Source organism: Monodelphis domestica, chromosome 1 (assembly GCF_027887165.1).
Source record: "Monodelphis domestica isolate mMonDom1 chromosome 1, mMonDom1.pri, whole genome shotgun sequence".
Classification (NCBI taxonomy): Eukaryota; Metazoa; Chordata; class Mammalia; order Didelphimorphia; family Didelphidae; genus Monodelphis; species Monodelphis domestica.
Genome location: NC_077227.1, coordinates 108,607,845 through 108,623,045, shown reverse-complemented (window position 1 = coordinate 108,623,045; position 15,201 = coordinate 108,607,845). Strand labels below are relative to the sequence as shown.

At 40.0% G+C, this 15,201-nt stretch overlaps 1 protein-coding gene across 3 annotated transcripts in view; it reads right to left on the bottom strand.

Moving 5' to 3' along the window:
- Positions 1 to 481: 481 nt before the first annotated feature.
- Positions 482 to 15,201, bottom strand: part of SORCS1 (sortilin related VPS10 domain containing receptor 1) — a 757,576-nt gene continuing 742,856 nt past the window's right edge. The window contains exons 25-26 of one of the 3 annotated variants that reach the window (XM_056804202.1): positions 6,253 to 6,358; positions 482 to 6,117 (exon numbers count right to left, since the gene is read on the bottom strand). In XM_056804202.1, coding sequence (XP_056660180.1) covers positions 5,949 to 6,117; positions 6,253 to 6,358 — 275 coding nt within the window. In that variant the 3' untranslated portion in view covers positions 482 to 5,948. The remainder of the gene's footprint in view (positions 6,118 to 6,252; positions 6,359 to 15,201) is intronic. The other 2 variants (XM_007479039.3, XM_007479040.3) reach the window with 2 other exon arrangements.

Genomic DNA, 15,201 nt, shown 5'->3' with positions numbered 1-15,201 from the left:
CTTCCTAGAACACCAATGGATAGTTGGGAGAAATGGAAGATCTGTTCTTAGAATAATGCTGTTGACACTCTATAAATTATTTACCCTTAGGTAAAGCCCTATTGTCCCACCTTAGGTATAATTCTGTAAATACAGGTGGAAAAGGAAATTTCTCCCCACCCATCCTAATCCATTCCTTAAATCTGCTTTCTCAAAGTAACAACAGAATCATTATTTCTATTAACCCACTGCAGATTCTTCCTTAGAATGGAATAATTTAGGAAAGCAAAGGATATCTCTCATAACCAGTTGAAGGTATGGGTTGAATTTTGGTATGCAGAATATGATTTGACTTTGTAGTAAAAATGGAGTGCCTGTGATATGCAAAAGGCTTTCCCCCCGCTGATAGCTCTAGAGATACTCCACCACTATAGCCATTTCTCGGGTGAGTGGGAACAGCATGGATTTTGAATAAAGGGACAGATACACAGAGGCAACAATGTTAGAGACATTATCTGTTTAATAAATATGATTGTAAAAGCAATAAACAATAGCAATTATACATTACACTACATCTTATTTAACCAAAAAAATACATCAAAAAAGTCATTTTAAAATTAGAAGTAGTTCCAATACAATAAGAAAACTTTCATTTTTTAATTGGCTTCCTATAAAAATAAGTTGGCTAATGAGGGATTTCAATGCTCAGTTGGAATTCTGGAAAACACAGAACAGCTGTCAAGTGTCCCATCGCTCTAGAAGTTGCTGTTTGGAACTCCTGAAAAAAGCAAAGCCAACCTCTGCATTTTGGAGGGATGAGTCTAATTAGCAACAAGGCAAGGAAGCTGCTGGCCCTTAGTTTAGGGTGAGGTTTGCACATTTTTCCTCCAGGGCTTAAAGGAAGTCCTGACTGGGTTTGCCTTGTACCTTGCTTGTTTCTTATAATGGCTCCTCCATTTTTTGACCAAACACTCCTTAAACTCACCAGGTTCTTGCTGTAGTTCCCTCTCTGTTTCCCTCTGATAAATAGGGGTAGGCTCTTGGTCCCCTCTGGATCCCTGTTCCTCCTAAATGCCTCCTTTCAAAGACATAACTGGGCCCACAGGGGAGAAAAGAACTAATTCTTCCAGTAACTCTTTGGCCTAGTGCCTGCATTTCAGGGGTAATCTTCAAGAGAATGGGAGGATGTAGGGGTGGTGATGGTGGCCTTGTTGATAAGTAGATCCTCTTAGGAACAGAATATCATAGCAAGATGGTACCTTAGAGATCATCTAGTGCCATTGCCTCATTTTCAAAATGAGAAAAATGAAGCCCCCAGAAGGATACTGACTTCAGTTCATGGCAAAGCCAGGGCTGGGGTCTACATCTCAACTTCTACAATCCAATGCTTTTCCCACCCCTCTTCAGCTTACTCATTCTCAGATCACACAAGCTGCTCTTTTTCAAAGTGGTCATCAGTGACTCATCTCCGTAATGACCAACATTTAATGTCTACCCCTATTCCAATGCTAGGTCAAGAAGATGATTCTTTTTCTCCATTTAATGACATTGGAACTCTACATCTAAAACTTTCCTATGTTGTTACTTGCTAAACTTTCTCTGCTCTTCTCTAATCTTTCCATTTCCCAGAATCAAATAGAAATCTTTAATGGAATAGGCCAACAGGTATGTCTCTTGTGGGACGGGAGCACCAAAGTAGTAACTACCAAAGGCATCCAATTCCTAAATTTAATCTTGGATTCCCAAGCAGAAAAATCCTGTTAGCAAAACCTATAAAGCTGCTCCCAAACAACCCATATTCTAGAGCTGAGGCAAAAGGGAACATATACATTCCCTGCTGGGGCTCATCTAATGATAGATGCTGCACTCACTACACCAGTTACCAGAAACGATCATGTCCTGTGTTAAGGCCCCAGGCAAGGGATGAGATTAAGCTCTAAAATGAAAATATGAAACTGCCTTTTCCCACAATTGTGGTTGGTCTCTGTACTCCTAAGTCTTTGGGGCTTTCTCCTAAATGTCCTCTGTTTTCAAGCCTATTCCTTCTTTGGTTTTTCTGGTCCACACCAGAAAAGATCCTGGAATAATTTGAATGCCATCATACTGTTTTACTGATTTGCTTTGCTGAGTTCTGTCTATTTTATCATTTACTTTCCCCTCTTCTATTGAAAACAGAATATCCATGGATATGTATGTGTTTGTGTACTACCGGGACCATCAAGATAGCCAAAAATATCATCTCCACTATCTAACAAACCTCAGTTTATTTCTTTTAGATCTGTGTAGTTTCTAAAATGGATTTCCTTTAATTGAATTATGGTGCTGACAACCCTTCTTGAGTTTAAGTCAGCTTAAAGTCACATGCACATTGCCACTTTACAATGAGAAGGGTTTGGGTAGCATTTTCTCTCTTCGGATAGCCATCAACATAAAGTTATATGTGTGTAAGTGGGGTGGGAAGAAGGTAGGTCATGGGGAAATGAATCAAATATATTGTAATAGAAATATAGCATTTACAAATGAATTGCCTCCATGAATAAACACTGGTTGGACCACAAGGAGTCTAAGTCAGGCATAAACAATCCTTCTGGATCCCTTCTCCAAACATGACCCAATCTCATTGACTTAAGTAGCACCATTTCATATCTGAAGCTTTTTTTTTTGAGGTGTAATCTATTGACATTTTTAAAAATGGGGTCCTGGCTTGAGGTTGGGGGATCTAGGATGGAGGGTACAATGTATAGAGCTAGATTCCTCCTCTTGTATAGGAGCCAGGTTAGCTACAGACTCTTGAAGGAGTTTAGAGTCCATTTGGTCCAAACTCATCAATTTACAGAGAAAACTAGAGCCCATACAGAGGAAGAAATTGCTCAAGGTCACAATAAGTGGCAAAGACAAGGGTAGAATCAAGTTTTTGTTTTCGTTTTTTGACTTCTAACAATGTTTTTGCACTGATCCAGGTTACTTCCCAACACTCAATGGCAACTCTAATGCAGAGAGAAATTTGGAATAGGCTTTAGTAAAAGTGGGAATCCATTGGGGCAGAGTCTAAAGAGAATGTCCATGAGATAACAGGAAAGGCTATGGCAGAGTTTATATTAAAAAAAAAAAAAAAAACAGGAGGAGGAGTAGGTTGACAGGAGGGTGGAAAAAAAAACAAAAAACAGAAAGATGAAGCAGCTAGATGCCTTGGTCCTCTAAGGAGTGAGGGTTAAATTAAGAGGTGGAAAGACCAAAGGAAAAATTGATTGGTTCAGACATGGAAAATAATGGATGAAAGGTCAAATTAGTGTTAAAATCAGGTCTTATATCCTAACTGCCCTGAAGGGTGATATGAAGAGGAAAACAAGTCCCTTCTATATGGATGTTGGAGCCACTAGAAATAAATGAATGGGAAAGAAATGCCCATTTTCAACTTACATCCCTGGCTCACTCTTCCCAGACTGATGTTCCCCATTATCTGCACCGATTGCCCCTTTCCCCCCTGGAGTCACAGAGCATGAAGAGCTACTGTTGTCCAATGGAGGGACAGAAGGGAAATCAAATGGGAAGACATAAATAAAGGAAATTAACAGAGAAAGAGCCCAAGGTTTCAAAACTCCTGTGTGGCATCTCTTTTGTGTCTTATGAAATTGGCCCCGGGTGGCTAACCCAGCCCCGTGGGCTATAGTGCTAAAATTGCTGTTAAATCTAGAGCCAAGAATACTTCCAAAAAAATACATGCAGATTTCCTTGGCCTCTATTTATTACGAATCTCCTACAAACACGACGGATCAGAAAAAAAGAGAGAAAAGGAAGGGAAGAGGGGAGCGTTTTTCCATTAAAATAGAGCACCTGTACACCGCCCCTCCAAACGTGTTCTCAGGATCATGTCCACATGCACAGGTTTAAAGCTAAAAACCCTTGTTGTCTGTGTCTGAAGAATTAAAAAGTCCAGATGCAGTGAGTGTTTTTAATGTGTTTTTTTGTTTGTTTTTGTTTTTTGTTTTTTTGTTTTTGTTTTTGTTTTTTTTACTGGCGTCCTCCATTCAAACATTTACATAGGTAGGGATTTCTTTTGTGCTTTGATTCTCAGCAACTATGGAAATACTTCCTGGCAAAATAGGAAACAGAACAACAAAGGGGAAAAAAATAGAGTTAGTGGACAGGAAACGATGATGCACTTCGACAAGAGCGAAATTCTTTCCCGATCAGCAGGTCTCCGCTTTTGGGGTTTTTTTCTTTAAATTGTAAAGTGTGCCCCGGAAGGTCCCCGCTTTGGCGTAGAAGGTGGAGTGGCATGTCTTGCTCTTTTCAATCGGAGAGACGATTCACCAGGTTGAGCAGAAGGGGAGGGAGGGGAGGGTAAAGCTACTCTCCTAAGAGAAAATGTGTTACACTTACTTATTTAATGACATTTGAAATGAAAAGGTGTCAAAGACTTTGTAATCTGCTGAGAGATGCTCCTGGAGAAGGAGGGATGGCTGCTCTAATAAGGTAAACAGTAACTGGGCTTCCCACCCTTGGAAATAGGATTGAGAATCAAATGACCCAAGAAAAATTCACTTAGAAGCTTTAAAAGTGACTGGATGGGGTGAATACTGCTCTGGACTGAGGACAGAAAAGCTTTTTTCGTTTTAACCAAAGCAATTACACATTTATCACCCTGTCTCCCCAAATAGAAGAAAATGCATTGAGAAAATTGGACACCAGATGTGACTGCAGTTGTTATTATTACCTACAATACTGGCAGAGTTATTACATTGAAATTTTCCCTTAATACATCTACAGACCTCTACCATATCCATTTAAAGACAGGGTTATGTTTTCATTTAGCTACTCATTTTTTCCAGTAACATATTGAAAGTCATATGTAAGGGGCTTCCAGGCGACTTGGTATTATCAAGTTAGAGTGAAGCATGGATGGATGGTTGATGAATAAAATGCATCAGCCAAGACTGCAGCACAAGACGGAGATGAGACCATTTACAGCTCCAACTCCCGATGCTAACAGACTGGAGGAACCACAGGGAGAGAGTTACCATCCAAAATGTGGTTCCATTTATTGTTTAGCTTCCTGAGGGGAGAAGGGGGGCCTCCACATGAAGAATGTTTAGCAATTTGGACATGAGCAGCACATCCCTCTCTGGCTCTCTGATTCTCAAGCACAACTTAGCTGAAATCGGCAATTCTACAGGTAAAGGGGGAGCCCTACTTAAATACATTCGAAGTGCACCTCGGATTCTAGTTGTGGGGAGCTAAGCAAACAAAATAGGCACTTGGCATTCCCCTTTGCATCCACCCAGGCATTTTTCTTTAAGTCAAATTTATTCCCTGAGGATACAGTCTAGAATATTTGATCGCTCCTTTCTCATAACATACACATCCTCAGGATGCCTTGCCTTCCACGCTCCTGCCCTACAAGAACCCTTTCTATATTACTGTTCTATTTTGGGAGCATCTGAAACCCCTGCCCACACCATTTCCCCCTACACGCCTTTAGGAGCCATGGCTCCCCCTCTGCCATTAGCCAGAGGATGCAGCCTCTCCTCTTCTCTGTTACAGCTCCCACTTGGTTTGGTGTACCCCGCTCTCCATCCATACTTACCTCTCCCTGAAACATCCCACTCCAACCCCTCCACCATGCCATAAACCCAAAGATTTTGTTTTCTCAGAGCAGGACATTTTTTCTCTCGTTCACATAAATGTCAGAAACCACGCGTGTTAGTGAGGGTCCCAGGGCAGTTTTATGAAAGACAAGAGACAACTAAGGAGAAACCTATTGGATAGAGACAGGAAGGCCTCATGTTATGATTTTACTTTCTATCCTAGTGAAAACAAAGTGAGAGAAAGTACATTGACAGCTTAGCTTAGTTCCTACTAAGAATGTTAATTAACAGAGCAGAAGACAGGGGTCTTAAGCTGAGAAAAGGGGTAGAAAAGATTTAGCCAATTATTATTCAGACTGACCAGCGATTGGCTACTGGGAGTTATTTACCTATGGGCTGTGGGTCCAACTTCTCATCTATAAGTGGGCCAGGGTTCCTCAGCTCAGCCTGAGTGATATTGGGACTGTTTTCACTGTGACTGACTGGGCTGATCAGCTCTTGCTCTTTCTCATTCTGCATCTGGGCATAAACATTAAGGCCCGGGATCTTCCTAAAACATTAACAAAAACTGTCAATTGCTGTGCACGCAGGACACACGCCACTGCTTTATCACACTCTTTAACCTGGGACAAAGGGGGCAAGATGGCCACTGGGAGAGGAAGAGGGCAGAGGGAGAGCCACGCACCTTTTGAACTTGTAGATAACGAACACGGCCAACCCTACAAACACCACAGAGAGCAGCATCAGCATTGCTGACCCACTGTGACTTGGGGTAAGGTCCACAAGGGGGGCTAGAAGAGAAAAAAAGCAAGAACAACAATGAGATGCTACAGGTGAAGAGTGGGAGGCAGAAACAGCCATAATGATTCCATTAATATCAGACAGATGTGCTATGACACATACGGATGAGGACTATAATGTTGCCTCTACTAAAGCCATTTTGTAATAATTTTTTCAATACCTTAGATTCCTTTAACTTTCAAAATAGAACCCATTTTTCTAATTCCTTAAATGTATCACTTTTTTATTTTATTTCTAAATTATTTTTAAAATTATATTATTTATATATGTATATATAAATTATATTATTTTTTAAAATAAAACCCTTACCTTCCACCTTAGAATCAATATTGTGTATTGGTTCTTAAGCAGAAAAGTGGTAAGGGATAGGCAATGGGGGTCAAGTGACTTGCCCAGGGTCACACAGCTAGGAAGTGTCTGAGGCCAGATTTGAACCTAGGACCACCCATCTCTGGGCCTGAATCTCAATTCACTGAGCCACCCAGCTGCCCTCTCATCACTCTTGCAAATTATCATTTCCAAGTTTTATATATTTTAGTCTCCCTCCTGAACTCTAGCATCTATGAATTTTAGATTACTCCACCCTGCTTAGTCTAACAAAACAGGAACGTCTACACCCCTACTTAAGGATTAAGTATTGAGAAGGATGGCCTATGACAGACATGTGCTAGCAAATGACAAATCAGAAACAACTGCAGACCCCTGGGCTGTCCTAAGACAAGCTTAAGCTACCATTGGTACATGTGAGACACAGGAAAGTGATGTAAAAATGGTCTATATATTTCGCATCACTTCTTCTTTCAGGGTCTTTTCGTGTAGAGGTGGCTCTAGTGGCAGTATGCTGAGCATCTTGGCATGGTGGAAACTATTGTCTGGGTTTGGCAATGAGAGTCCTTGATACACTACTGGGGGAAGCTTAGTAACCTAGTTCAGGTGAGGAGTCTTCTTTGAGCTCTCTCAGAGTTTAGGCTGATTCTTTTCTCCTTTACCTTCCAAAACACTATTCTCTTAGGAAAGCCTCTAATCTTCTGAAAAGACCTCATGGAGGAGGTCTTTGAACTCCCCCTGGCACAGGCCAGGTGGGAGAAATCCTATACCCCTTCGCTCTCTCTTCTCCTTAATTCCTTCCCTCTATTTTAATTAAACCACCATAAAATTCCCAAACTGACCTGGGTATTTTATTTGGGATATTCCCTGGCAACCAATTTTTATAAATTAGATTATGTCACAACCTGAAATTTCCCCTTACACATCCCAATTCTAAAAGCCAGCTAGACATCTCTCTGGATGCCTCATGAGAACCTCAACTTCAAACTATATCTAAAGTAAATCTGATTATCTTCCCCCATAAACCTGCCTCCTCCAGTTTTTCCCACTTGTGTTAAAGTATCCTGCCAGCCACACAAGTTCAGAGGCTCTATGACTTTTCCTTCTCCTTCAACCCTATGTCCAATCAGTGGCAAAAACTGATTGATTCAACTCCGTGTGTGTGTGTGTGTGTGTGTGTGTGTGTGTGTGTGTGTGTGTGTGTGTGTGTGTGTGTGTGTGAGATATACACATTCCTCCTCTTCACTTCCATGACCACATCCCTCATTCAAGCCCTAATGATTCTTCAACTGGATTATTAAGCCAGCCTTCAAAACTGTTTTCTCTGCTTTCTGACTTTCTTCTTTCTAATCTCTCCTCCCTCTTGCAACTGGCTTAAAATTATGCATGCCTAAATCTGACCAGGTTACCCTCTTATCAAACATTTTCAGTGGACCCTTGCTGCCTCATGGATAAAAAGCTGCCTTCTCAGTTGAGATTTAAAAACTCTATCCAATCTCCCTTTCATTCATCTTTTCAGATTCAGTATTGCAATACTCACCATTCTAGCCATACTGGTCCACTAACAATAAGCTTGATATTCCACTCCCATCTTTGTGTTTTTGGACAATCTTTTTCCTACACCTGAGATTCACTTTCCTCCTCTTCACCTCCACACAGAATATGAATTCTTGGTGGCCAGGGAATCTTTTCTTCATTTTGTCATTTTATCCCAGGGCCTAATTTTGGTGTTTTGCAAACAGTGCTAGATAAAAGCTTGCAGACTTGAATTAGCATCTCTAGAATTATTCAAGGCTTTGCTCACATAGCACTACCCCTGCAAAGCCCTTCCTGATTTCCCCACCACTGTGGTTACTCCTTTTTTCTCTCCTCAAAATATCAAATATATACTTAATTGCATATCTGTTTTTCTTCCTTCTGCCCACACAAGCTTTTCAAAAGCAAGGGATGTTTTGTTTTCTTCCTCACATTCCTAGAACCTAGCTTAATGACTTGGACATAGGCATTTAATAAATGTTTACTGAATTACATAATCCAATATATTATAATAAAACCATGATAGCAAAACTTTTCTAAAATGATATATGTCCAATTATCTATTTATAACATGGTTTCTATGGCAATAACTGCTCTCTGAAACATTATTTCCTTTTATGTCATGTTTACATTGAAATAATTAATGACATCAGTTTGACTCAATCAAATTCAACAGTGATATATTAAGTGCTTGCTGTACTATATGTCAGGCACTGGGGAGCAAAGCTAAAATTAAGTCACTGTCCTCAAGAAGCTTACATTCTCCTGGGTGGGAAGGAGCACAGGTTAGGGAGCAATACTTACACTGGTAAATAAAGGTCAAATATGTGGATGGGTGTGCCCTCTCAGGCGAGAGAAGCCACAAGGTAGAAAGATAGAGGAAGGATAGAATTTTAGGATTCTGCGAGGGGCATGGAGGAGCCAAGTTAGAGATATGAGGTGGCAAAAATGAGTCAGAAACCAGGCCGTATTGATTATAATGGAGCCACAGCAAACCCCGATCCATGGACTTCTCAGAAGGCTAATTCCGTCCAAAGATCCAAATTTAATACCACACAGGTCGGAGGCATGATAGAGAAAAGAAAATGCCTGGCCAAAGGCCCGGTCCCAGGTGAGAGAGATAGAGAAGGAAAGGAATTAAAGATGGAGCTTGGCGGCTAAGCTCTAGCAAGGACAGACATCGATAAGAGCTGAGATCCAAGAGAGGGCGGAGATTGCTGTGGCTCTGCTTTTAATGTGTTTGATATGCAAATATACACAATACATAGGGATGATTATAATTGGTTAACGACAAGGTATAGGTGTGGAGTATCTTAGCCAGGTGAACACAAAGAAACCTGATTTCCCGCCTCACCTGGGGGAAGCTGGGGTCAAGGGTCAGAGGCTTTCCTAGCCATGCGCAAGACTGGGCATGCTCTCTTCTAAGCCACTCTGTACATTCTAAATGTTTCCCTTGTCCCTAGATAGGGGTGGACTGCTACAATGGGCTATCTATATGCTTCTCTATTAAAACACAAACTTATAGAATTCCATAATTGGAAAGGACCCTACAGACCATCTAGTCCAACCTGAAAAATAATCCCTTCATTACACTGGCTACATGATTATCCAGTTTTTGTTTAAAGATTCCCATTCTTACATCTATAGGAGAAGGTATTTCATTTACTGATTTTAGTATTCATCACTTTTCTTTATCCCTAAAAGAAATCCCTTTCCAACAAGGAATCAAGATAACCAATATGAAAATGAAAAACACTTATTTGTGCATTATTTCTCCATTTCTCCTAGAAAATACACACACACACACACACGCACGCACACACACACACACACACACACACACCCACACACACACACAAGCAAAAGAAAATGTCAACCTAATGAATATTTGTCGAAGAGAGTCAACCCTAAGCCCATCTACCATGCTCTCTAGAAGCCATAGCACCTTCCTACTTCAATGAGCCCCTGAAATTCTGCCCCTATTCGCATATCCATCTTTCTAAGATTAGGATTCCAGAGCATAATTAATTGAGGTCACTGCCAAAATACATTTTCAAAGATGTATCCCCTTCCCAAGTGCTTTGAGATTCTGGGTTACTACTTAATATGACCCCTCTTAAGAATTTTTTTCTATTTCTACTTCTACCCTTTTAATCACCTTTCTCTCTAACTCAGTGTACTTTTAATGTTTCTACTTGCCAGGAAGCCCTGAACATTGGAACCTAGTATTTTTCAACTATTACATACTTTAACTAGAAAGAAAAATAAAAGTCAAGCATACCCTCCCCAACCATTGGGCAGTGACCTTTATCTTCTACCCATTTACACAAAGACTGTTATTCAGAGGTGTGAATGACCTTTAAGCATCCTTTTCTGTAGCTCATCTGTCTGAGGATGGGAGAGGGATGCTCTTTTCCGGTTGCCTAGGTGCAAAGTTGACAGCATAGGTGACTACTGAACCATTAACAGACACTGACAATCTCTGGCAAATAGCTCTGCCCCAGTCTTGGCTTTTCCAGTTTAGAACCCTGCTAGTTTGTAGTATCTCCTCCAAGACTCCCATTAAACAGCCCATGGAGAGGATAATAAGAAGCAGAAGTCATGTCTTCTTCCTAAGAGAACAAGCTTACATACTTAAGGCTTTTTTGGCTTTCCAAAGGCTTAGAAATAAAAGCACTTTTTATTGCTTTGGGAATCTGGGAACAACTTGGCTATGAAGTGAAGAAGAAAAGTATGTGTATATGAGAGGTAAGGCCAGTGGCCAAAAGACTAGGGAGCCTTCAGGGTATTAGAATGCCCAGGGCAAAAATAATTTCATTCTGATGTAAAACTAGGTACTTAGTGACCTAAGCAAAGGAACCTGCAGTACCAGAGGAGTCCAGAGATGCTTCAGGCATATCTGAGATGAAGAATAGGCAAAGTAGACAGCCTTCAAAGGCATGACATGCCAGGGGATCCAACAAGTTCTCAAATGCTGCTTTTCATAAATGCTTGCCTTTCTAATTCCAGATAGCTTTGCTCTGGTATTCAAGGATTTATTTTGTGACAAGTCAGTGCCCAAATTATTCAAGTGGAACCTCAAAGTCTCCTATGGAAGGTTAAACACAGGGGAGCAGAATTTAGAAATCTTGCCTATGGCAAATAAATATCTAATCTTGGTTCTGGCTTCTGTGCTCCTCATCAGAAGAAACTAGGGGGTTTTTCTCTCCAGGAAAGAAGGGCATAATCAATCTACCCTCAATAGGTGATAATCATCAATTAAGGAATGGCTGAACAAACTAACTTCCAGGATTGTGGTGGGAATCAAATGGGATATTTATAGATCACCTGGCACACAGAAGGTCATAAATAATAATAAATAATACTATTTATAATAATAATAATTAATTTTAATAATAAATATAATTTAAATTTATTTTTAATTTAATAATAATATAATTTTAATAATAAATGCTTGTTCTTTTCCCTTTCCTATACCTAGTATCCTTTCATACTGAGTGAATTGCCCAAGGTCACACATAGCAAGACAGTGGCTTACACAGAACATGAACTCAGGTCTCCTGTCTTGTGATCTCAAGTTCTTTCAAACACTGTGTGCCTACAAACCCTGGCAGTACTATCGAGAACGACAAAGAACACTTTTCTTGCTTTTAAAAGAGTTTGTCATTTGTAAGGAATAGCAAATGCAAACAGACTTCCAGAAACAGATTCAGCATACAGATTCAAGATAGAATGGACACTTGCCTGGCTCTCAACCCATCCCTCTCCCAGATCACACCCATCATTACCCCCCCCCCAAAGCCTCATTCACTTCCCAGTCATTCAGAGTAGAACCCTATGAACATCTGCCTTAGTCCTTCTGACTTTAAGTTTCCTAACTGGAAAGCAATCGGTGAAGCCTAGTAGAAAAATTAGTGCCAGAATCTTGCATGCTAAATTTGATGCTCTCAGTATCAGTATTCCTATGCAGGCAGGCAGCTTTAGCCCTGCTTAAGGCTTGAGTACCACTGCCCTCTGTGTTCAGTGGCTTCTGGATGCAGGCTAGGGCAGTGCATAAAAACAATCCTGCTATTGCTCCATCCACCAGCAGCTGCAGAGTTTAGTTTTCCTAACACTTAGGTATATTTGTGTGTGTTTTTGCTGAGGAATGGAAACTCTTGTGATAAATGGGCTTCGGCTTGTTCCCTGGAATTAGCATAAATTAGTCCCTCTCCAGTTGCAACTAAACAAGGTAAAGAGTGGGGGAAAAAAAGTGCTGAGTGCTTGGCTTGCCATTATTCATGGACAAAAAGAAACATGACGATGAGCTGGGTAGCAACGTTCTAGTTTATGAACACAGGCACAGAGGAAGGCAGGCGTGAACACACACACTTACACACACAAACACACACACACACACACACACAAGATTTTACCATTCGGATGGATTCAATTAAAATTGGTGTGATTATTTAAAGACCTAAATAGGTAACATATTTAGTGGGAATTAATTCTGATGTGCCTTCCACCATTGTGGTGAATGACTCCCATTTCCTCATCCCTACACCATTTCCTGTAAAGGTCTCATCAGCTATAATAGAAGCAGAAAAAAAAATTCTCTAGGTACCTCCTATGAGCATGGTATACTGTCAGTCCCTAAGCAGACAAAAGAAAATGATGCATTCCCTGGTCAGATTTTTTTAATGAAACCAAAGGAACAGTCTTGACTGATGATTTCAAAAACTATGAAGAATTCTTAGAGCAAAAACTTCCTTCAACAAGGTTTACTTGTGAGCACATCAGTGTGTGGAGTATTGCAAGTATAGGAAGTCTTCATACAAATTCTGACTATCAGTTAGTCTATAATGTACAGTTTTAGTAATCTGGGAGCTCTAGGAAACTAATTGACCCATTCATGATCACCCAGGTAGCATGTGTCATACTCAAGACTTGAAATCTGGTCTTCCTGATTTCAAGGGAAGGTCTATATTTACTAGTTTCATTGTCTCTAGCATTTGAATTAAGCTTAACAAATTTGCATCTCAGGTTAGTCTGTTCTCATGGATGTGTTTTGAAAATACAGAGAGAAAGATGTACAATACTGCCAATTTTGGGGGGATTTTCTGTTGCCAACATAGATATCTAAACTAGAAATTAATAGGCAGTTATGTGACTCTGGGCAAGTCACTTGATCCCAGTTACCTAACCGTTACCACTCTTTGCCTTGGAAGTAATACTTAATATAGATTCTAAGATGGAAGGTAAGGATTTACCAAAAAAGAAAAAAATAAAAGACAAGAAATTAAATGAATGGAGCTAACGACAAAGGGATAATTTTATTTTTTAAAGTGTTTACTTCACAAACAACTTGAGCTAAGTTCTGGAGCTAGGATTTGAATGTAGGTTATCACTTCCCAAGACTAGTGTTTTTCAAATGGATCATGTTGCTTCTCACTCATAACATAAGAGAGATGGTGAGATACCCTCATCTGACCTGGTACTGAGATGTGCTGTATGTCTCCAAATTGGACTCCCATCTAAGCCTGATGGACACATCTTCTATCAATTCTATATCTGAAATTCTATACTTATCTCATAGCACACCTGTCTTAAAAACAGTCCTATATCTGCCATGAAATGATTCTGCTCATTATATTGAGGGATGAAGTTGAAAGGTGATAATATTTTTAATGTTGTGTTGTATATGTGATTTTTATTGTAATTATTGAAGTAACATATAGTTTTCAGGGTTTACTGATGGTAGGGACACAATTGATTCAATTACTTATCATCCTAAGGTGAGAAAACCTCAGAGCCCTTCAATGGATCCCTAGATGAATAGTAGAAAAAGATGTCCAGACTCTACTAGTCATTAAATGTATATTTCCAGTTTTTACCAAAAGTGAGAGCTGAAGGATGGACTATGTACATAATAGTTCTTATCATTCACTCGTAACACTATTCTGCAGGATCGTACCACACTTAAAAAAAAAATAATCGTTTTTGCCTTCATTTCCATCTTCTGCATGTATTATTTAAAAATTCAAGTTGGTTGTTGAGTTTCCTATGCATCCATATTGATCTCCAGATAATTTCTTTTCCTCCATATATATCTCAGAATTCCATTCTTGAGAACTTCCCATGCCTTCAGGACTGATTTTCTCTATAGATTTTATTTTTCATTTAACAAGCATTTTTCTTTTCCATCCAATTTCTTAACCACCCTGGTGAAACTAAATCAGGAAGAGCTGAACCAGTCATAAAGATAGAGCTAGCAGATTATACTTCAGGTGATCATCAAGATAAAGATCTAATGAATCAGGAGAGCCAAGAACTTTCAAAAGTTCAGAGCATGGAGACCTCACATGAATGTAAGTGAATACCGAAAGGCTAGAACCTTGGGAAGGAGGTATAAGCTCAGAGAGGAAAGCATCTTTTACTCCTGAAACTTGTTGGTAGGAGTTAGGAGATATCAAGAAAAATGTTTTCAGGCCCTGGAAAATTGACTCTGTGTGAGATATTCCAAAATCAAACTGAGAGTTTCTAAGTCACAATGTCTATGATACCTACATCCCAAAAGGGGAATCTGGAGGAACAGGAACCTAAGTTTCAGCTAACCAAATCCAGCACAGTTGATCTAGATCTCCATTACTGTGGAAGCTGAGACTCAGAAGAAGATAGATGGGCAACAAGGAGCTGAGAATTACAGCTGGAGCTAAAGATGAGGAAAAATTAGGATGCCCCTTGCATTCCATAAGCTGAGAATGGGTTTGATGATGAGGGGGAAATAAGGAAGGGGAGAAGGCTCTTTCACTCCATTGTACCAAAGTACATGATATACTGTACTAAGTGTTGAGCGCAAGCAAACTCTTAGGAAAAAAGCATTTCTTTCACATCCCTTTTACTCCTCTCTTTTGATTTTTGGAAAGCTGGAATCATCAGCAAGTATAGAACAATGTTGGAACTCTAGTTCTGCCTTAGAAAGTCAACA